The sequence below is a fragment of the Dermatophagoides pteronyssinus genome, unplaced genomic scaffold, assembly GCF_027571235.1.
Source record: "Dermatophagoides pteronyssinus isolate colony J.1.1.1.1 unplaced genomic scaffold, Derpt_VIB-CSIC_2022.12 sq0004, whole genome shotgun sequence".
Classification (NCBI taxonomy): domain Eukaryota; kingdom Metazoa; phylum Arthropoda; class Arachnida; order Sarcoptiformes; family Pyroglyphidae; genus Dermatophagoides; species Dermatophagoides pteronyssinus.
In genome coordinates, this window is record NW_027461528.1 from 3529469 (window position 1) to 3552487 (window position 23019).

Sequence of the window (23019 nt, forward strand, 5' to 3'; positions counted from 1 at the left end):
CATCTGAAATTTTGTCCGTTAATATTTTTTCGATTTGGCGGTGAATGATTCATTCAAGTTGTTTGGTTGAATGTGCATCGCACTATTAATTTTTTTCAACCAACCGCCAAACTTACAACGGTCAGTTTGTTTTTCGATTTGTTGGATATTTTCGAAATCACAAAACAACGATGGATGATTCATTGAATTTCACTGCATCAGATTCTTTGGTATTTGTAAGTATTTTGTTTGATTATTTGTCGAATTTTCTCTGATCAAAAAATTGAATTTCTAAATTTAGAATTTGATGAAAAAGATGCAGAAAAGTCAAAAAATTCTGGAAGAATTTTCCGAAGAATTGAAATCAGACAATTCGGAAATTATGGACGTTGATGACGAAAATGGTGATGAGCCTCATTCATCAACAATGATCAGCCAAGCCAAATCTGCTGAACCCGATGACGATGACGACATCGATGAAGAATTGTTGTCAGCTGCCAACTGTTCAAATATCGAGATCGATAAGGTTCGAAAATCAATCAATCGATTATTGAATGTACATGTGCCATTGGATTTGAACCAATGTGTCAAGGATGATAATGAACATGAACATGATGATGAGGATGTGGATGGCATGCATAAAAAAGATGATCGTCTTCGTCGTCGCCTGGATAAATTATCAGCCATCTATAAAGATGATGAAGATGAAGATGTCGAAAATAATGATGAAAATGATCGGATTGTTAATCGGCCAAAATCGATAATGCGTGAACAGCAGAATTTTGCAACAAACGAATTTCAACCGCCGAAAAAAATTGAACTTCGGGATCGATTGAAATCGATTGCCGATTCATATTATCCAGTCGCTAATAAAGAAGAATCGCCAAAACGGTTTCAGACGAAAATTTCATCGCCGAAATCTCAACCACAATTAACCAAACAGCAACCACCGCCAAAAGCAAAAAATGAAAATCTGTTCAAATCGAATAGTGTCGAGTATGTAGAGCCGAAAAAATCCTTGATTGAAATTGATCAACACAAACCAGCCACAACTATTGAAAAAACGAAAACAAGTGTAGCCGATTTGAAACGGTTGTTCGAAAAGAAAATGAGTGAAAATCAAGAACGACCGGAATTGGCACCCGAGTTATTGCCGGTAAGAGAGAAAAAACGTCTGTTCGAAAAGGCAATCCGACAGGAAAATGAAGCCAAAGCCAAACAATATAAATGTAAAGTAGGACGATTGCCTGCTACATGGTTGCAGCAACAACAACCACCATCACCACCAACATCATTAATTCCTGAACCGCCGGGAGATGATTATTATCATAGTCCCAAACGATTGAAAGAACATCAACAAGATGATATTGCCGATGCTGATCTCAAACTATTAAGGGAACAGTTGGACAGAGATGATGATGATAATGATGAAGAAGAAGAATCGCCTTCGTTTGATAAATCATTAGAAATGGTTCAAGCTGCGGTCTCGGAAACATTCAAGTCTATCGATGAAATTCCTATCAATGATGATGATGGCAGCAATGATGAAGAAATCGAAAATGAAATTGATGATGTCATGGAATTAACGTTCACAGCTATCGATCGTGAAGATAATGAACAACTTTCCACATCGAATGACGATTCGGATGATTCGAATAATCTGATACACCGATCGTCAACACGAGTTGATCTTTTCCCTGGTCAGTCAGATGATGACAATCAATCAGAAGCCTCTTCATATTTACCGCCGGAAAAACCACAACGATTATTTCTCTATGAAAACGAAGATGATGACAATCGAAGACAACCTGAATCGGAAAAGATTGAAGAACGAAACACCGAAATTGAGCCACCGCTCAGAACTATTAGTTTTTATCGTGAACAGCAACGAAAATTGCGTGAAGAACAGCAAATGACCAAACGAATCGAAGTGGATCAGCAAATGGATTCAAATAAACAAATGAGACACAATATGGATGAGGCAGAACATGCCGATCGTGAACAATTTCGTTTGGATTGTCAATCGAAAATGATTGATTTGAAAAATGAAATCACCGATCATAACCGGGTGTTGTCGCAATCGAATACGGCTTTGAATCTGTCATTGTCAATGCCCGAATTGCGCAATTCGGATAGCCGGGTCGAAGCCGAACGATTATTGTTGATTTCGAATGAAAAAATTGACGCTTGTCGTTGGGAAATACGCCGTTTACAATCGATGATTTCCAATACTGATCACTATTTACAACGAACAATGGAACAGCAGAATATCAGCACCGGTACCTTGTTCATCGATCACATCAAACTGCCGTTGTTGAATGAATTCATACAGGAACGTGCCAAAGGCAAATTGAATAGTGTTTTTCATTTCATTTGTCTGGTTATTTTCGGTCCGAAAGTTTATGTATCGAAATTGTTGGATACGGGTTCGAATCCTTCCAAATCTTATTTAGATTTCGATATGGGTCTGGCCATCGGTCCACTATCCGAAGATTTCAAAGTAACCATCAAAGTTTTTGCCTTGGAATTATCTTTGAAAGAAGGCGGTGCTGCTGGTCATAAATATCGATTCGCAAATTCCCCATTCAAAACTATTCGACGAAAATTGATGCACTCGGCAAGTTCGGCGTCCTCTTCGCCAGCCAAAAATTCACCACTCGTTCAATTACGGACCACAAAACAGCAGCCGGCGGAAACGGTTCCAGCCGGAAATTTTCGATTGATCGGTTATGTGAAACTAACATTGCAGAATGTGAAAGCCAATGCAAACAAATTCTATCGATTGGACTCGGATTGTTTTTTGCCCGTCATCGATAGTTATCTCACTATGAATGTAAGCATCAAAGTATCACATGGCAATCATTTTCCCGGATTTTTCGATATGAAGGAAAAAGACGAATCATTCTGGAATGTGCGATATTTCCGCATACAAGGTGAACAGCTTCGTTATTATCGTTTTGGTGAAGAGAAAAATATCGATCAACCATTGGGTGTGATCAATCTGAAACATTGCATCAATCCTAAAGTGGAGTTTCTCAAAATCCAACATCGCCATCTGTGTCGCCGTTCCAATTCCTTCGTACTGGTTATGGTTGATCCACCGGCCATTTCCAATGCAAGGAAATTGATCACCGGTGGCGGTGCGCTTTCTCGCATCGAACCTAAACTGTAAGTATTTCTTGTTGTAGGGAATTGCAATGATTAACTTTTGATTGAAACAGATATTTCATATCATCCCAATCGGAATCGGATTGTCTAAAATTCTGTTCATTATTGGAAAACATATTGCACAGTGTTCGTGTCTGGGAAAGGGATGCCGTACAACCATATAATTGCGAAGAATTTGATCAACTTTTATCCAATGTACAATGAACACTTTTATAGATTTTGTAACTTTTCCAAAATATTTGATTCGGTTTTTTATTTTTATATTTTTTAAATGAAAAAATTACCTAACTACATGCAAACAGTATATGTGACATTAAGAGTATACATTTATAAAATGGTCTATTTTACACGAAATTTTAAAAAATACTTTTTTCGTATCAAAATGGTTAATAATAAATAATAATAATCATCTAGATTTTTCAATGTTCGAGTTGTGTGTGATATGGTGATCAGCACTTTTGCCGTTGATGATAATTTTGAGGTGATCATCACCGCCGTTTGTACCGTTTTGATCGAACCATCGCTTATCATGGTTATTTGGATCATCATCACCAGCGTCATCGTCGTCGATTATTGATCTATGTCGTTCCATTTGGAAAATAGCTGGCATCTCAAACAATTCAAACTGTGGAACCGGTATGAAACCAAGTTTGACAACCATTTTCGAATGTAATAATAGCCGTTGATCAAGGTCATTGAGACGATTACCGGATGTTTGTTGTCCTTCTAGTTGTTTCATTGTGCGGCGATAGAAATTCATTCGTTTTTCGATCGCACGACGATAATCGTGTTGATCATGTTGTTGTCGTTGACTAGATGCTGTCGATTTGATATCAGCAATAGATTTGCTGTCAATTTCATCACTGATTTGCTCGCATTTTTGCTTCGATGCTTGTCGTGAAGGTCGTTTTGGTGGTCGAAATGTTAGTATGTAACGACTACGTTTAGATTGACGAGCTAAATCATTTTTAGAAAAAAGTGAAAAATGTTAGTTTGGGTAATTTCAGTTTTTATTTTGATTGGATCAGCAGAACAAATTCAAACAACAGATAACAACAATTTAAAAATCCGCAACAATCAGCAAAATGTTGAATGTTTTTATAAATCAACTTGAAATTCGTGAATGAAAGGGAAAAAAGAAAAAAGGAAAAACGAAAGAAAGATTAGAATCTGTGTATGAATGGTAAATAGTGTTAGTTAGCTTCGGCAATATTATTATTAGATTGGGTGGTTGAATGTGATGAGTCAATGGATTGTTGGTTACTACAGCTATCATCATTATCATTACCATCATATTGTCGATATAGGAAATTATTCTTCGAACGGTTCTTATGCTGTGATTGACTTTGTCGCGTACGACGCATCGACGCTCTGGTTCGAATATCGAACGATGATGACGATGATGCTTGTTGTTGTTGGGCTGAATCAGTTTCCTTCTTCAATTGATTCAGAGTGGAACGTTTAGTTTTTCGTTTTGATTTTTGCATTTGATTATCGTTGTTATCTGTCATCATTTTTCGCATAACGGCTCGTCGTAACGTTTTGATGCGTCGTAATGAATTGACAGTTGCCGCTGCGTTATCCTCAGCGGTTGATGATGATCTGCCACGTTGCTGTTGTTGTCGATGTTGTGATGACATGTTCGGTTTCTGTTCATCCATATCATCGGAATCATCATTCGACGATGAACTTGATGACGACGACGACGACGATGATGATGTTGAAGAGAATGAAATCGATGTACATTGTGGGCGTTTTAGACCTGGTTGTTTATTCAATGATAACGATGATGATGAAGAGGATGGTTGATGCATGATGGAAGCGGGATTGTTATTACGATCACAACGTTGATATCTGGATTGTTGATATTTATTTTCGATATCTTTCATGCGATACCTGAGATCGGTATAATATTGCAGTGCGCGTTCTCTAATCTCTTCGGTTTCAATTTTACGGTTCGATCTTTTGGGCGATTGTTTTTTCTTATTGGCCCGTTCCATAGTCTTGCTGCTTTTATCCGGTTCAATTTTTCTATTCGAGCGTGTTATGCGAGGTTCCAACTTGACAGGCTTCTCATCATCATCATGGTCATTGTTTCGTTCTTCTTTGACGGTATCATCAACAGAAAATGAAGAGGAATCTTCGGATAAAAAATCAACAATCGTTGTCGGTTTGGCACGACGATTCAATCGATTGGATTTGACATTATTAGCATTAGTATCACCTTGCTTTCTACCCGATTGTCGAGTCAAGGTTCTAGTCGACGATTGACGTTGCCGATTATTATTTCGCGAATTAGATTTGTTTGGCTTTGATTCGATTAGAACAACATTATCGTCGTCATCATCATTGTTTTCGCTTTCATTGTTATCATCCGAATCCGAATCGGTATCGGACGAATCGTCTTGGTCGTCTGAATCCGAATCCGTTTGTTGATCATAATCATCATCATTACTGTCATTAACATCATGATATTTGCCCATAGCATAATCACGTGGATAGATATCACGATAACGATATGTACGTGGGAATTCAATCAATTGATTGCTACGAAACAGGTCATCAACATCAACGTGACACATCCATGTGACAAAATCATTCGAATTGATCAATTTGTTGGGAAACAATTCGAATTTCTTTTCCAATCTCTGCTCGATATTGACCATTTGATTATTTTGATTAATTAATGATGAGGATGGCGGTGGAGGCGATGTGGATGATAGTTTTTGATTAGCCAATTGATAGACGATTGAATTGATGGCAAATTTACGTTGCGCTGCAACCGTACGACGGATATGTACATCGTTCAGATATTTCGTTTGCGGCTTTTCTTCGCCACCATCACCATTATCATCATCCATTTCAGTAAGATTATTTCGACGATCAAGCGACATTTTCATTTCCTCATCATCATCATCATCGTCTTGGTCGTCATCGTCACCATCATCATCAGTATCGGATTTGACAATCTGTTGACGGCGATGTTCACAAGAATCGAATGATGATGATCCAGCACCGTGTTTACTTCCAAAATTCGTTTTTCTATTTTGCACAGCATCTAATTGTTGAATATAATGGATATAGAGATAGATAGATAGATAGACAGATATGTACAGAGTGTCAAAGATTTTGGGCAATTTTCAATTCAAAAACATTGAAAGAGACAGGAATTCGACAAAACACACAGACAAACAAACATTTTGATAAACTATCATTAGGTGAACACGTCATTTATGAAAAGGAACACAGAATAGAATGAAAATGGCAAAACACTTACTTTTTTTATTATTTGTTGTTATTGAATCATCAATTTTTCGAGATGATTTTCCAATTGTCAATCTCGTTTTACCATTCATTATGGTCGCTGTTGATGATGTACGATTATTATTTGATTTGGATGGATTAGTTTTTTTGTTATTCTTTTTATTGGTCGTTGATGTTGTTTGATTTCGAACTAATTTTGAACCAATTTTGGTCTTTTTTGTTGTTGATGATTTAGTGTGGCTAGCTCCACCATTCTGTTTTGGTTGTTGACTTTGTCTTGGACCCATTGTTTCTTGATCACTAGTGATTGAATTGGTTGTTGTTGCCGTTGTATAGTCGCTGCTATTACTGGATTCACTATCACTGCTATTCTCTTCTTGTTCGGTATCGGTAAATTGATTTTGTTGTAATTGGAAACTGATTCTTGCCGCTTCATCGACTAAACTTGCCTCCAATGCTTTTTGCAGGGCACGTTCTTCATTCCAATGATCAAGATTATCATTTAGATATACCTAATGATTAGAGATTGGAAAAGAATGGTTAATTTCAATTGGATCATCAAAAACCAACTACAATCACTGTATCATTATGGTTTAAAATTTGTTACTTTAGCTCTTTGAGCTGCTAAACGTTTTGGACGTTGTGGATGATCCGATTGTTGTTGCTGAGAGCTTGATTCTTCTGATGAATCAATCATCGATAATGTTGATCTGGAAGACATTTTCATTGGAATTGATTGATTATTCAATCAAAAATGGTTAATTTTGGCTCAAAAAATATGCTAAAATTCAAATAAAATCATGTTCCAGCAACGGAACAATCGAACGGTCAGCATGGCTGTTCTATTCGGGTTCGTTTCAGAGCTTTTCTCTCTCACTCTCTTTGTTGTCTTTTTTGTTGTTGATTTTTTCTTATTTGTTTGGTTCGAACGAGCAGCGCAAGTAAGTTTTAGAAGGGGAGGAGGTACAGCCAGCCAGCAAAACTTGCTGGTTATGAGGAGGAGGGGGTACACGACGGTTAAGCGAACCCTAAAAAGATACTTACTCTCTCCCTCTCTCTGTCTGTGTGTGTATCCAATTCCAATTCATTGGCAATTCTGGTGTGAAAAGCCAACGACCAATATGACCAGCTACCACTACTACTGCTATTACTCCTCCTATTGATTATCACCATAACAACAGACTACCACCATGCAGTGGGTGTGTGTTTAATTTGGATTATTTCAAGAGGGGCTGTGATGTCAACAATATTTTGGGACTTATCAAGTCATTTTACTTACCGATAGAGGTCGTTGTGGTAAGTAGAAAATTGGATTCGATTAATGATGATGATGATGATGATAAGAAAAAATTGTATTTTATCACATCCAATAGACAATATAAGCAATATCAATGCACAACACACATTCAGAATAATTCGATATTTTTTGGAAAAAATTAGCACAAATATTGCCACTAGCACTTGGCTTGGATTTCAATGAACCGAAGATGCCACGCAAGCTATTGCACTTGGATATATCATTGCAATCAATATTTTGTTTTGATTTGGGATATCAATCATTGGGACTAGGCGCCAATATAAGGAGAAAGACACAGTGGTGGACCATGAATTTCGAAATGGAATCGAAAATTACACTAAGTAATTTTTCGATTGTTAATCATGATGATGATCGGATGAATCGAATGTGAATGACTAAATGATTGTTGAAACTTGGTTATTGTTGTGGGTGAATGATGAGGAAAAAAGAAAAACTTTTGTTGTTTTGTTTGTGATTATTCTTTCATTCTGAGGTCGTCGCCTTGGTTGTTGTGGTGGCAGTCTATGGACAATAAATATAGTGGGATTCATCATAATTATTGAATGACTCCCTCATTACCAACCAGATATCATCCTTCAGTCAAATTGAATCAGGTTTTCAGCCTTCCTTGTTCTATTTCCATTCTCTCTATTTTGGTTCGTTTTGTAAAAAATGCGCCTGCCTCAAACCCAGAAATCAACCAACCAACCAGGCGAATAAACCCGAATTAGTTTGCAGCAATAGGATGGGCCCAATATGTGTCTCTCACTCAACATTACTATTTTTATTAACATGATGGATGTGATAGCCAGCGAATGTCAATGACCGGCTCAGTATTTCCAAGCATCAAATATACAACACACCATGCTATACATGTTATATATGGGCATATAAGGTTATTTTTATTTACAAACAAACCAAAATGCAAAAATCAATTTCAAATTCAATCTTTTTTATTGTTTTGGGAGAAAACTTTTCTTGTTTCAATACAAACATCATATATCATATATCACACGAATTGGATTGATCATCTGGGCCAGGATTGTATTTCTGAACAAGAATGAATAATAGTTGTTGATATTTACATAATTATTAATCAATCGAGATCATCATTATCGAGTAGATCATCAAATTTATTAAAAAAATCTTGATGCATCAATTTGGCCATTAATTGTTGTCGTTGTGACAATGGCATATTGCCTGGACCAGCAGCACCACCACCACTGCCATTGATACAACCACTATCGGGACCCATAAGAATTCCGTCATCCCAATTCGATGAAGATAGTAGTGATGATGGTGGTTGTGGCTGCGAACAATTCAAATGGGACATCATCATCATCGGACTGTAAAGACCGCCACTACCAGCACCGATAGCAGTTGCTGGATCGGAATCGATATCCATATAGGAATCATTATATAAATCATCACTATTGTCATCAATCAGATCGATTGGTGGACGATCATCATGTCGTGTCATCATTGATGCATTGGCATTACCGCTGCCATTCATTGATTGATTATATCGATTCGAATCACCAACGGATCCATTTGTTAATTTGATTGATTTTCCATTGGCCATCGGTTGGCCGCCACTGTTATTATCCATATGATCCACGCCAACGATTGGCTTCAGATCTGGCTGGTTTTGTACTGTTTCGGTTGATTCAAAAACCTCGCTTGAATCTTGTCGCTGTCGTTTTCGATTGATTTCGTTGGCCACTATTTTTCGATTAATTAGAATTTATGCGGGAAAAAACAATTAACAATCAAATGAGAATTTGTTTGCTTGGTTTGTTTGCATCAAAACACACACACAACACAACGAGCTTTCATTCAGCAAACAAAAGAATTATAGACGCCGTTCATAAACACTAGGACCAAACTCAATTCAATAACAACAAAAACAAAATTTTATTCACATTTTCTATTAACAAATTATCAGTAACGATTGAATGGATCCTGATGAACGATTGAAAATGTTGAAACTGTATTCGAATGGAATTAGAAAACTAGAGGAAATGATTGATTGATAGTGATGATTACTTACAATAACCTAAACCTTGACAGAATAGAATCAATTTTTCAACAAATAAATCGGTAGCCTCGTCCAATACGGAGGAACAATCCAATGCATTCCAACGGGTTAGGATTTTATTATCAATCAGGGATTGCATTTCATCAGCCATACGTTGTAATCGTGGATAGGAACCCGATACAATCAATGTTGGCACGATTAGTTCATTCTTAATCTTGGTCGCTATATTGGAACGTCTTCAAACATAGATGGATGAATGGATAGATTAGGCAATATTGAATTAACATACCCAAGATAAGCACGAATGAATGGCAGCAAATTTTTGCGGTTGATTCGTTTATGTAGCTGTTCCAGGTATTGTTTGATGGATTGTTCTGTATCCAGATCCATTTTAGCATTGAGTGACTTGGAAGGAAAATTAGCGAAAAAAACCATAATGATGAAAATGATACATACCAAACCGAATTTGTGTTGAACAAGAAAATTATCGGTAGTCTTATTCATGCCAAACACTCGAAATCTCCACAGATTATATTCATTTTTGAAATAAGTCACTAAATTGCTGTCATTAGTTGGCTGACAATGTATCAATATGTTACCCATAACACGATCCGGATGATTTATCTATTCATTTTCAAGAGGGAAATTTTCAAAGATTTTCTCTTTCACAACAAACGGTAACTTACAGCCATACGCAAAAGGATGTTTGCACCGGCACCTTCTCCGAATGTTACACAAGAATCAATGCTGAAATAATCCAATATTTGAACTAAATCCTCGCTAATCTGGTCGAGTGTTGGAAAATCGAAATATGGTGCCAAATCGATAGCGTCATATTCTTGACCGGGCATATCAACATGTATCCAAACGGAACGTTGTTTCACTCGCGCCATACAAGGATGCTCCAATAATTTATGAAAATCCTCATCTGGAAAATATTAGTGATACAAATTGAATAATAAACGATAACAACACAAAGCAAACATACGATTAGTGCCTAGATCATGTACAGTGAGAAATACTAATGAGGATGGCTGCAGGTTATCGAGATCGCCCTTGACGAATACATTCAAATAGCCACAGATATCGGTTTTGATTTCAAATTGCTAAATTATCAAAAAAGGAAAGGAAATCATTAGGAAATTATCAATTGAGTTTGTTTGCTTTAATGTTTCTAAAAATAAATCATATTTTTTCAATGCACGAATTTGAAGCAAAATGCAAACAACTGACATATTCCATGAGTTGATCTTCATCTTGAGCTAATTCACCATCACCCCGGTATGCTTTGCCACGACGATTCATTATTCTATTGGTGGAAATCCAAAATAACAAGATTTGTTTGATTAGCCAATCACATTGAAAACATAAAGGATTTGACTTTCAACGAAATTATTCTTGTCCATGACATCCAAAAACAACAACAAATATTATTCGATATTGATGAGGATGATGGGTGTAGGCCATGAAGGAACGAAAGGGAAAAATTGCTTGATCATTGATCAATTGATTGATCAATCGAGCAGTTTGTTTTGTTGAATCATCATCATTATTGATAAACAAAATTGCTTTTCGAGATTTTCATGAAAAGAAAACATTTGAAAACATGATCCATGATTATGTTATTAGAGTTGTTTGTTGTTGACCTTTGTGAAATGTGTATAAATTTAGATTATAAAATATCATTTAAAGAAATTGACTATTTATTAATAGTGATTGCCCAAAAGCCATGGAACAGGCATCGTTTTTCTCACATTAATTTTCGATCCAGCAAAATTGATGTGTGAGAGATAAATGATTACTTTGAAGTCTTTTATGGAAAATAGATTTGATGGTGATGATAATGATTGTATCATGATTATTAATAATGATGATTGCTTGCAGCATCATTCGTTGTTATTGATCAATTGAATGGAAAAATGAAAAAAGAATTATGTCATGGCTGATTATTTTGATGGTGATTGAAATACAATACACGTGCATTTAGTGTTTCTCTTTATCTAATCGGATGGGTTCATTTCGAAATGTGTTCATTTTTTGAGAAATAATGATATAAGGTAAATGACCTAGCTATTATCATTACATTTACGGAAAACACGGATTATGTAATACTTTGAATGTCACAACATAATAGATGGATGCATGTGTGTGTGTTTCTCTTGTTAGCATCTTGCTTTTCTCTCTCTCGCATGATTCTTTCGCTCCAAAAGGCCATCCAAGAACCAATAAAAAGACCATTGATTCGGATGAGACCAAGCATTTTGAACGTTTGATTGATTGAGTTTAGTTTAGTTTGTGATATAGCAAAAAGATGTCAAAATATACAATAAGTGTAATAGTTTGTTTGTTGGCCATGCAAATGGTAGCAGCAATTTTCGACGATGATCACGAACCACATGTTGTCGTACATAAAGTCGGCTATCCAGTACCAATCGTGCACAAAGTCGCATATAAAGTTCCCGTTTATATTCCGGTAAAATTGCCGCCAAAAATTATCGTCAAAAAAATTGCGGTTAAAGTTCCGGTCGCCATACCGGTGAAAATCCCAGTCAAAGTCGGTGTTCCATATCCAGTTAAAGTGCCTGTTCCATACAAAGTGCCTGTTTATATTGAAAAATATGAATCATATGATAAAGGCTATGATGGCGGCTATGGCGGTGGTTATGGTGGTGGATATGATGGTGGTTATGAAAAGTAAGTTATTTGCTGTTGTCCAAACATTTCTCATGTTGTTTTTTCACAATCCTGATAGATACTGAAAATGACGATACCTCGATTGAACACTTTCTGGATACATCTCTGGCCATTAATAAAATGTGTAATTAATTCCTATATTTATTCTCAACAATCATCATCACAATCCAAATGTTAAGATTTATTTATTTATTTAAATTTTTTTGAATGTTAGTTGAAAACATTGACAAATAAAAACAACTAAAGTCGAAATAGTGAGATGCAATCAATGGTGTCAGATCGTTTTTGAATTTATTTGCATGGATAAACAATGAATAAGAGAAATGAATATGAAAAATTATGATGATAGAAATTCGGTAACCCGAACCTGAAACGGTGACCCAGGTATGTCAGTTTCGGCAATTTTAACATTTATAGTATAGATGCCGGGTGACGTAGGCTTGTATCTGATAGTAAATGTACCATTTTCATTGTCTATTATGGATAGATTTGCCGCAGCTCTTTCTGGTCCTTTCACGTGAACTTTTAGATTGCCTAATGGTGGCTGTACCATACTGCAATCGACGACGAATTGATTATAGGTGAATGCTTTGCCCAATTCATAACCACGTCCGGACACTATCACCTGAGCATAATGATCATTATCCACAATATTTCAACAGTGATAATGGGCGGATTGAACAAACCTTTTGCAATAGTTTTTCGATGTCTAAACAATCACCGATAACATCATATTCGAATGGTGATCCGGGCAGTTTTTTACCTTGACATTTGACTGTCAGTCTATGTTTACCGGGTTTAGTTGGCACAAAGTATCCAACGACGGTTCGTTCATCGATATCCGGTTCAGCAATAGCCGTTGACCATAATACTTCAGGTTTGGTTGGTCCTTCCACTTGGCATGTTATTGAACGTTTCAATACGGATTTATCCAGCGATTCATCATCACTACGTATCAATACCAGACATTTCTTGCCGGTCACTGGCTTTTTACCCGAGCTGGGATTCAAAAGGTTTCCCAATACTTTGATCTTGTTCACGTCGATTGCCATCTTATCAATGAATTGAGGGAAAAACTCTGATTGAAATGCTGTCATTGGACGACACACTTACCTCTATGTTTAGAACAATTTGAAAATAGAGTTGACTTGTGTTGATCAACTATTTGTCAATTTGAATTTGATGGTTGCGGTTTGAAATAATAATTGAATTGAATAACCGACAAATTTGCCAAAGATTTTGTGCTCGACAGAAATATTTTGATGATGTAGATATTTTGAGAGATTGTACTTTTGGTTGGTGTTGATTTGCATTGAAATGGAAAAACAAACACTATTTTTGCGGCTTGTTTTGCGGTTATATTTGATCGAATAAGAAGAATCAGAATCTATTCATTTTCCATGCCACAGTAAATGAACATTCGACAATAACATCAGTTTATTTTGGCTTGTTGTGGTTGATATTCTTTCTAAATATAATCATATTCTATCTGTATCATTTTTGCTGATATTCCTTCTATCGAAACGATAACACGGTAACCATCCTTCAACAATCACATAAATACATCAAAAACAGCAGTGAAAAAAACCACACAAAAAAATCCGGCCAACATTTTTGCCATGATCAACAATAACATGGCTGTTTTGAATATTGAATAATGTTGGTAATTTTGTTGAATGAAAAACCAAGCAAAAGAACCTTCGATCATCAATATTGTAATGAATGAAAACAGATTCGAAAATGATCATTTTTCATTGGGAGTGGGAATATCCAGATTGATTTTTGTTTCATCGAAATGATTCGATTCCAATTCTACCCATGTGTGTCCCGATTTGTGTCTAAATCGATGTTCGAAAATGTTTTCAAAATTCTCGATGGGAAAATAATCGATGATAATGGCAGAAAGGGGGAGAGGAAAGGGGTTGAATAGACGATAAAAATCTTTTATAGTTTTTGTTCATTTCAGATTTATTCATTCGGAAAATAAACGAAGCCAATTTTTTTGTTTGCTTTGCTTTATCGTTTGATATATTTTGGCAAACTTTTGTCGTTGATAATGTTGATGATTATGATTTTGTTTTTTTCTCAACAAGAATGTACGATGATGCTAAATAAAGTCACATTGATAATTGACGATGTTGTTGGTTGGTTTGTTCAAGTCTAATTTTGATATTCTTCTACCACTCACTCACCCATTCATCAAGCCAAATACGGATTTCACCTAAAACAGATATTTCGGAGATGGTGGTAAACAGAATTTTGTTCGGATAAACAAACATTTGCTTCGGACATCCAATCCATAAATCAATCTTTTCGAGAGAAACAATTTCCGATTTGTATTTTTCCGATGAAATTGCTGATCTTATTTTGTTTGCAAATGCATTTCCATTAATCGGTTGGCTTACCAACAACAAAACAGACTGAAATGATGTTGATAATCAGAAGATGATCAGCATGACGACAAACAAGCAATTCATTTAAGAAATGCGGATTTATTTTTAGATTCTGTTTTCAAGACTGAAATCACTTCGAGCACATATGTGATACATCACAATACAACATACACCTACACCATGGAGAGAGAATATTCCATAGCAATAATGATTGTGTGTAAGGGAATTGGATGCAATCATCATTCATGTCAAACATTGTTAGTTAGCTAAAAAGATTCACCCAGCAAAACAATCAGTCGTTGTTCAGTTACGGTGTTGGTGAGTAAATGTTTGCATTCTATCATTATATCAATTTTGCCAAGTTCAAAACTTGATCAATTTTTATTCAATTTTAGGTTTTTTGTGAAAAAAATTTGAATCGGATCAATCGCAATAATGAGTATCTCAGCACATGGAGGAGGTTTGGTCAACGGCATTGCCGGTATGGAGAATAAATTCACAGTTTTTACATCGGGAAAACCAGTGTCCGGTTTGACTGTTGCTTTTGAAGGTATTTCTAGTGGATATTTTGGTGCTCTTTTTACAAATGATTTTTCGATGATAAAGGTCCAACGAAACCTGAGATAAACTTCAATTCAACGAAAGACGGTTCAGTCGATGTTGGTTATATACCGAAAGCAGGTGGTCAATACAAAATCCATATTAAATATGAAGGAAAAGAAATTGTCGGATCACCATTCAAGTGTAATATTTCGGGTGATGAATCTACGCACCGAAAACTGACAGAAAAAGTGAAAGTTGGTGGCCCAAATATCAGCACCGGCAAAGTGAACCAAGATAATCAATTGACCATCGATTGTAAAGAAGCTGGCATTACTGGTGGCATCAGTTTTGCGATGGAAGGACCAGCCAAAGTAGAAGTGAGTTTTCGCAATAATAATGATGGCACTATTACGGTCATCTACAAACCACCGACACCGGGTGATTATAAACTTCACTTGAAGTTCAATGATATTCACTTGCCCGGCAGTCCATATCCGATCGTTGTATCTGCCTAGAAACTTGAACCATCAACCAAGAAATTTCTGGTCCAAAACAAGCAAAGTAAAATCAAAGTCAAAATTGTTGCCATAATAACAAATTTCGGTCTAAAAATAACCGATTGCAATTAGCATCCTTGAAGAGCAACAATCAAATTGTTGTTGTCAATGTCAATTTCAATGAAAAAACAAACATTAACCAACCTATACATTTGAATGACGTCACACAACATAGAATTGTCATCCAAACAAAACAAAACAATCAATCATAAATAAGACTAACATTAACAAATACTGCTCAAATTGAATCAAATTATATTCTATTGTATTTTCGTTTGTTGGACTAAGATTTCTAATTTTCCAATTTTCAGACAATATTCACATTTGAATTGAATCTAATAAATTTCATTTCAATCCAACACTGTAGCATTTGGCAATTGGTTTCTTTTTTGAATGCATTTCAGCAACACAAACTGATAAGAAATCAAAAATGAATTGTTCTCATTTCAAATAGGAAGAATTAAAATGATAAAATTCGATTTGATAGCATGTGCTGTCAAAATAGCACTTGCTATAAATAGGGTGAGCACATAAGCATCAACAAGTCATTCGGTTTATTTGTTGAGATTGTTAGAAATGCAGTGCTCATGAAAATATCTTCAAGTTTGACATTGCAAATCGGCTTCTCTTATCAAGTTTTTTGAAGATTTCGAGATAACGGAATTGATTCTTGTTTGAACGATTGGCGAGACGTCTCGACGACAAAATTTTTCGGTCATCATTTGGTTATTTATGATTTAGCAGATAAGTGATCAACAATTATCATCACTATGTAAATACAAGTTTCGGTTGAACGGATTTCGACACGACGAAAATCTGAACTAAAATTGGTTTGGCTAATGGGGGATTCAAGCTATTAACCTTAAATCAATTGGTCTCGGGTTCGAATCCTTGGAGGTGCTTTTCGAAATGGAATTTTTCCGAACTGGTTTCAAAATGATCAGAAGAAGGAAACAATTTAACGACATCGAGGAGGTCTTCGCGAAATTAACAAATGTTGGAATTAAAGTCCACCCCAAAATCAAAAGTTTGATTTTGGAACAAATGGGTGGCAAAATCAGATTTAATTATGGACAAATCAATGTTGTGGATGTTTGCCCTGTGCTACAATGTTACAGGTGCCAGGGATTCAAACACAAGACCAATGATTGTGAACAGCAACATCACACCTGTGCTCATTGTGCAGGCGACCATTATTTGTCGGCATGTCCTAACAAATCATTGCCGGCAAAATGTGTTAACTGTATGAGATCGGCTGAATTTAAACTTATGTATCCTGGTGCAAACGTCACACTAATTCCCTTAGTGTTGACTTTTTTTAAGATCCGGAATCATAAAACAAAAAAATTTGATTCTCATAATACGAATCAGCGAATTTGGTTTGATTTGAAAAGAAATATAAATAATATCAACAATACTTGTTTGCGAGACCATGATTACCATATCTAAACTGATGGTTACTGGTCGTAATGGATTTAGTTTGATGTTAAATTTCGAGTATTCGATTGCAAGCTAAATTCATTTTTATTTTAAATTGATTTATTTTTAAACTGTCGATTCGTTAAAATTTAATAAACATATTTTGTTTGAAATGTTATTTTGTTTCATCAATTTTTCATGAAAAGTTTTGAAAAATTCTTTGTTTTGATCATCCTGTCGTTTATGAAGAACGCCAAAGAGCTCATGTTGCGTTGAAAAGCGCATGTTGAAAAGGAAATTGTCGATTGTGAACTTGACTTTGCAGCGTGAGCACGTTGTCAGACTCATGATGAAATGAAACTTGTTGTTTTGTGACATCAAATGAAGAATTCCATTTTGTGTGATTATTCTGTTGCGAATTAAGTGTGATACGAATAATTGAATGTTTACTAATTAGAAGTTTATTGATAAGTTTTCCAAAAAAAGTTTTTGTGAATTTTCCTTTTGATTTACATTTCATCATCGATTCAGTTTCTATTTGTTTTGAGTAAAGTTTTCTAAAAATTGAAAAATCATTCCCCAAAAAATAAAGACGATGAAATTATCTTGTTATTAATCGCATTAATTAATTGTGATTCGAATAAATGTTTGTTGATAATTGGAAATTCGAAATGAGTTTTCTAAAAAGTTTTTTCTAAATTTTCCTTTTTGTGTTCAGCACGCGCATTTCATCATTGACTCATTTTTTTCGAACAAAATTTTTGAAAAGTGCTTAATCATTCCCCAAAAAGTGAACACTGCGCATATTGTTTACATTTCATCACTCGCTCTTTGTTTGTGGTTATCAACAATCAACGTGGAATTATCCGAATATTTTCTGGCTTTGGATCAAGCAAATGGTTCTTTGTCGTATTTCAAATGATATTCTGCTGATTGTTTTGTTGACTATGAAATATCATAACGTAGTAAACAAAGTGAATTAACATATAAGCCCGGCAGTGCTCGCGCCTCGATTCAATGAATTCGAAATGCGTTTGGGGCAGAATATTGCCTACATGACCACTGCCGGGTGTTTGCTATGGAATTGATATATATCACTATCAACAATGAACAAATCAGTAGAAGAATATCAATTGGAACGACAGAAGAATACCAATATGGAAAGCAATGGTGCACAAGTGGACAGAATAAAACAATTCTTCAACTGGAATCACGAACCTTTAACTGAGCAAAGCAGACGCAGATAAGTAATTGTTAATTGTTATTTCTCTTTTTCGTGACTTTTCATAACTATGCATACGAAATCTCCGCATCTTATTAGGGGAGGGAAGGTTCGTGAGCTGCTTTCGCTCAGGGGGTTAGGGAGTTAGGTTAGGTTAGGGAGTTAGGTTAGGTTAGGGAGTTAGGTTAGGTTAGGGAGTTAGGTTAGGTTAGGGAGTTAGGTTAGGTTAGGGAGTTAGGTTAGGTTAGGTTAGGCCAGGTTAGGCCAGGCTAGGCTAGGCCAGGCCAGGCCAGGCCAGGCCAGGCCAGGCCAGGCCAGGCCAGGCCAGGCCAGGCCAGGCCAGGCCAGGCCAGGCCAGGCCAGGCCAGGCCAGGCCAGGCCAGGCCAGGCCAGGCCAGGCCAGGCCAGGCCAGGCCAGGCCAGGCCAGGCCAGGCCAGGCCAGGCCAGGCCAGGCCAGGCCAGGCCAGGCCAGGCCAGGCCAGGCCAGGCCAGGCCAGGCCAGGCCAGGCCAGGCCAGGCCAGGCCAGGCCAGGCCAGGCCAGGCCAGGCCAGGCCAGGCCAGGCCAGGCCAGGCCAGGCCAGGCCAGGCCAGGCCAGGCCAGGCCAGGCCAGGCCAGGCCAGGCCAGGCCAGGCCAGGCCAGGCCAGGCCAGGCCAGGCCAGGCCAGGCCAGGCCAGGCCAGGCCAGGCCAGGCCAGGCCAGGCCAGGCCAGGCCAGGCCAGGCCAGGCCAGGCCAGGCCAGGCCAGGCCAGGCCAGGCCAGGCCAGGCCAGGCCAGGCCAGGCCAGGCCAGGCCAGGCCAGGCCAGGCCAGGCCAGGCCAGGCCAGGCCAGGCCAGGCCAGGCCAGGCCAGGCCAGGGCCAGGCCAGGCCAGGCCAGGCCAGGCCAGGCCAGGCCAGGCCAGGCCAGGCCAGGCCAGGCCAGGCCAGGCCAGGCCAGGCCAGGCCAGGCCAGGGCCAGGCCAGGCCAGGCCAGGCCAGGCCAGGCCAGGCCAGGCCAGGCCAGGCCAGGCCAGGCCAGGCCAGGCCAGGCCAGGCCAGGCCAGGCCAGGCCAGGCCAGGCCAGGCCAGGCCAGGCCAGGCCAGGCCAGGCCAGGCCAGGCCAGGCCAGGCCAGGCCAGGCCAGGCCAGGCCAGGCCAGGCCAGGCCAGGCCAGGCCAGGCCAGGCCAGGCCAGGCCAGGCCAGGCCAGGCCAGGCCAGGCCAGGCCAGGCCAGGCCAGGCCAGGCCAGGCCAGGCCAGGCCAGGCCAGGCCAGGCCAGGCCAGGCCAGGCCAGGCCAGGCCAGGCCAGGCCAGGCCAGGCCAGGCCAGGCCAGGCCAGGCCAGGCCAGGCCAGGCCAGGCCAGGCCAGGCCAGGCCAGGCCAGGCCAGGCCAGGCCAGGCCAGGCCAGGCCAGGCCAGGCCAGGCCAGGCCAGGCCAGGCCAGGCCAGGCCAGGCCAGGCCAGGCCAGGCCAGGCCAGGCCAGGCCAGGCCAGGCCAGGCCAGGCCAGGCCAGGCCAGGCCAGGCCAGGCCAGGCCAGGCCAGGCCAGGCCAGGCCAGGCCAGGCCAGGCCAGGCCAGGCCAGGCCAGGCCAGGCCAGGCCAGGCCAGGCCAGGCCAGGCCAGGCCAGGCCAGGCCAGGCCAGGCCAGGCCAGGCCAGGCCAGGCCAGGCCAGGCCAGGCCAGGCCAGGCCAGGCCAGGCCAGGCCAGGCCAGGCCAGGCCAGGCCAGGCCAGGCCAGGCCAGGCCAGGCCAGGCCAGGCCAGGCCAGGGCCAGGCCAGGCCAGGCCAGGCCAGGCCAGGCCAGGCCAGGCCAGGCCAGGCCAGGCCAGGCCAGGCCAGGCCAGGCCAGGCCAGGCCAGGCCAGGCCAGGCCAGGCCAGGCCAGGCCAGGCCAGGCCAGGCCAGGCCAGGCCAGGCCAGGCCAGGCCAGGCCAGGCCAGGCCAGGCCAGGCCAGGCCAGGCCAGGCCAGGCCAGGCCAGGCCAGGCCAGGCCAGGCCAGGCCAGGCCAGGCCAGGCCAGGCCAGGCCAGGCCAGGCCAGGCCAGGCCAGGCCAGGCCAGGCCAGGCCAGGCCAGGCCAGGCCAGGCCAGGCCAGGCCAGGCCAGGCCAGGCCAGGCCAGGCCAGGCCAGGCCAGGCCAGGCCAGGCCAGGCCAGGCCAGGCCAGGCCAGGCCAGGCCAGGCCAGGCCAGGCCAGGCCAGGCCAGGCCAGGCCAGGCCAGGCCAGGCCAGGCCAGGCCAGGCCAGGCCAGGCCAGGCCAGGCCAGGCCAGGCCAGGCCAGGCCAGGCCAGGCCAGGCCAGGCCAGGCCAGGCCAGGCCAGGCCAGGCCAGGCCAGGCCAGGCCAGGCCAGGCCAGGCCAGGCCAGGCCAGGCCAGGCCAGGCCAGGCCAGGCCAGGCCAGGCCAGGCCAGGCCAGGCCAGGCCAGGCCAGGCCAGGCCAGGCCAGGCCAGGCCAGGCCAGGCCAGGCCAGGCCAGGCCAGGCCAGGCCAGGCCAGGCCAGGCCAGGCCAGGCCAGGCCAGGCCAGGCCAGGCCAGGCCAGGCCAGGCCAGGCCAGGCCAGGCCAGGCCAGGCCAGGCCAGGCCAGGCCAGGCCAGGCCAGGCCAGGCCAGGCCAGGCCAGGCCAGGCCAGGCCAGGCCAGGCCAGGCCAGGCCAGGCCAGGCCAGGCCAGGCCAGGCCAGGCCAGGCCAGGCCAGGCCAGGCCAGGCCAGGCCAGGCCAGGCCAGGCCAGGCCAGGCCAGGCCAGGCCAGGCCAGGCCAGGCCAGGCCAGGCCAGGCCAGGCCAGGCCAGGCCAGGCCAGGCCAGGCCAGGCCAGGCCAGGCCAGGCCAGGCCAGGCCAGGCCAGGCCAGGCCAGGCCAGGCCAGGCCAGGCCAGGCCAGGCCAGGCCAGGCCAGGCCAGGCCAGGCCAGGCCAGGCCAGGCCAGGCCAGGCCAGGCCAGGCCAGGCCAGGCCAGGCCAGGCCAGGCCAGGCCAGGCCAGGCCAGGCCAGGCCAGGCCAGGCCAGGCCAGGCCAGGCCAGGCCAGGCCAGGCCAGGCCAGGCCAGGCCAGGCCAGGCCAGGCCAGGCCAGGCCAGGCCAGGCCAGGCCAGGCCAGGCCAGGCCAGGCCAGGCCAGGCCAGGCCAGGCCAGGCCAGGCCAGGCCAGGCCAGGCCAGGCCAGGCCAGGCCAGGCCAGGCCAGGCCAGGCCAGGCCAGGCCAGGCCAGGCCAGGCCAGGCCAGGCCAGGCCAGGCCAGGCCAGGGCCAGGCCAGGCCAGGCCAGGCCAGGCCAGGCCAGGCCAGGCCAGGCCAGGCCAGGCCAGGCCAGGCCAGGCCAGGCCAGGCCAGGCCAGGCCAGGCCAGGCCAGGCCAGGGCCAGGCCAGGCCAGGCCAGGCCAGGCCAGGCCAGGCCAGGCCAGGCCAGGCCAGGCCAGGCCAGGCCAGGCCAGGCCAGGCCAGGCCAGGCCAGGCCAGGCCAGGGCCAGGCCAGGCCAGGCCAGGCCAGGCCAGGCCAGGCCAGGCCAGGCCAGGCCAGGCCAGGCCAGGCCAGGCCAGGCCAGGCCAGGCCAGGCCAGGCCAGGCCAGGCCAGGCCAGGCCAGGCCAGGCCAGGCCAGGCCAGGCCAGGCCAGGCCAGGCCAGGCCAGGCCAGGCCAGGCCAGGCCAGGCCAGGCCAGGCCAGGCCAGGCCAGGCCAGGCCAGGCCAGGCCAGGCCAGGCCAGGGCCAGGCCAGGCCAGGCCAGGCCAGGCCAGGCCAGGCCAGGCCAGGCCAGGCCAGGCCAGGCCAGGCCAGGCCAGGCCAGGCCAGGCCAGGCCAGGCCAGGCCAGGCCAGGCCAGGCCAGGCCAGGCCAGGCCAGGCCAGGCCAGGCCAGGCCAGGCCAGGCCAGGCCAGGCCAGGCCAGGCCAGGCCAGGCCAGGCCAGGCCAGGCCAGGCCAGGGCCAGGCCAGGCCAGGCCAGGCCAGGCCAGGCCAGGCCAGGCCAGGCCAGGCCAGGCCAGGCCAGGCCAGGCCAGGCCAGGCCAGGCCAGGCCAGGCCAGGCCAGGCCAGGCCAGGCCAGGCCAGGCCAGGCCAGGCCAGGCCAGGCCAGGCCAGGCCAGGCCAGGCCAGGCCAGGCCAGGCCAGGCCAGGCCAGGCCAGGCCAGGCCAGGCCAGGCCAGGCCAGGCCAGGCCAGGCCAGGCCAGGCCAGGCCAGGCCAGGCCAGGCCAGGCCAGGCCAGGCCAGGCCAGGCCAGGCCAGGCCAGGCCAGGCCAGGCCAGGCCAGGCCAGGCCAGGCCAGGCCAGGCCAGGCCAGGCCAGGCCAGGCCAGGGCCAGGCCAGGCCAGGCCAGGCCAGGCCAGGCCAGGCCAGGCCAGGCCAGGCCAGGCCAGGCCAGGCCAGGCCAGGCCAGGCCAGGCCAGGCCAGGCCAGGCCAGGGCCAGGCCAGGCCAGGCCAGGCCAGGCCAGGCCAGGCCAGGCCAGGCCAGGCCAGGCCAGGCCAGGCCAGGC

At 43.8% G+C, this 23019-nt stretch overlaps 7 protein-coding genes across 11 annotated transcripts; 3 read left to right on the forward strand and 4 right to left on the reverse strand.

Annotated features, from left to right (window-relative positions):
* The first annotated feature begins 55 nt into the window (after positions 1-55).
* On the forward strand, positions 56-3562 carry LOC113797276 (uncharacterized). The gene is made up of 3 exons (XM_027347632.2): positions 56-215; positions 281-3147; positions 3201-3562. Exons 1-3 carry the CDS (start codon positions 171-173, stop codon positions 3349-3351), a joined length of 3063 nt encoding a protein of 1020 aa, XP_027203433.2. The 5' UTR covers positions 56-170; the 3' UTR covers positions 3352-3562.
* LOC113797277 (uncharacterized) lies at positions 3365-8468 on the reverse strand. Of its 5 annotated transcripts, none has more exons than XM_075819643.1 (4): positions 7691-8468; positions 6425-6923; positions 4436-6205; positions 3365-4104 (listed from the first exon to the last, which is right to left on the reverse strand). In XM_075819643.1, the coding sequence occupies exons 2-4, from the start codon at positions 6696-6698 to the stop codon at positions 3554-3556; spliced, it is 2595 nt and encodes an 864-aa protein (XP_075675758.1). In that variant the 5' UTR covers positions 6699-6923; positions 7691-8468; the 3' UTR covers positions 3365-3553. The 5 variants fall into 5 exon arrangements, with proteins under 5 accessions (XP_075675758.1, XP_075675756.1, XP_075675759.1 ...); XM_075819641.1 differs by lacking the exon at positions 7691-8468 and adding an exon at positions 7456-7642; XM_075819644.1 differs by lacking the exon at positions 7691-8468 and adding an exon at positions 6991-7445.
* Positions 8469-8639: 171 nt separating this feature from the next.
* LOC113797279 (uncharacterized) lies at positions 8640-9527 on the reverse strand. The gene has a single exon (XM_027347635.2). It carries the CDS (start codon positions 9315-9317, stop codon positions 8805-8807), a length of 513 nt encoding a protein of 170 aa, XP_027203436.2. The 5' UTR covers positions 9318-9527; the 3' UTR covers positions 8640-8804.
* A 71-nt stretch (positions 9528-9598) lies between these two features.
* On the reverse strand, positions 9599-11254 carry LOC113797278 (uncharacterized protein ZK1073.1-like). Its single transcript, XM_027347634.2, has 7 exons — positions 10980-11254; positions 10735-10852; positions 10433-10674; positions 10203-10370; positions 10036-10151; positions 9759-9982; positions 9599-9696 (listed from the first exon to the last, which is right to left on the reverse strand). The coding sequence occupies exons 1-7, from the start codon at positions 11049-11051 to the stop codon at positions 9650-9652; spliced, it is 987 nt and encodes a 328-aa protein (XP_027203435.1). The 5' UTR covers positions 11052-11254; the 3' UTR covers positions 9599-9649.
* Positions 11255-12005: 751 nt separating this feature from the next.
* On the reverse strand, positions 12006-13975 carry LOC113797252 (filamin-A-like). The gene is made up of 3 exons (XM_027347606.2): positions 13554-13975; positions 13127-13492; positions 12006-13065 (listed from the first exon to the last, which is right to left on the reverse strand). Exons 2-3 carry the CDS (start codon positions 13490-13492, stop codon positions 12778-12780), a joined length of 654 nt encoding a protein of 217 aa, XP_027203407.1. The 5' UTR covers positions 13554-13975; the 3' UTR covers positions 12006-12777.
* On the forward strand, positions 12058-12705 carry LOC113797253 (uncharacterized). Its single transcript, XM_027347608.2, has 2 exons — positions 12058-12440; positions 12499-12705. The coding sequence occupies exons 1-2, from the start codon at positions 12058-12060 to the stop codon at positions 12503-12505; spliced, it is 390 nt and encodes a 129-aa protein (XP_027203409.1). The 3' UTR covers positions 12506-12705.
* A 1053-nt stretch (positions 13976-15028) lies between the features above and the next one.
* LOC113797267 (filamin-B-like) lies at positions 15029-16292 on the forward strand. Its single transcript, XM_027347623.2, has 3 exons — positions 15029-15151; positions 15229-15383; positions 15440-16292. The coding sequence occupies exons 2-3, from the start codon at positions 15269-15271 to the stop codon at positions 15889-15891; spliced, it is 567 nt and encodes a 188-aa protein (XP_027203424.1). The 5' UTR covers positions 15029-15151; positions 15229-15268; the 3' UTR covers positions 15892-16292.
* Positions 16293-23019: the final 6727 nt, after the last annotated feature.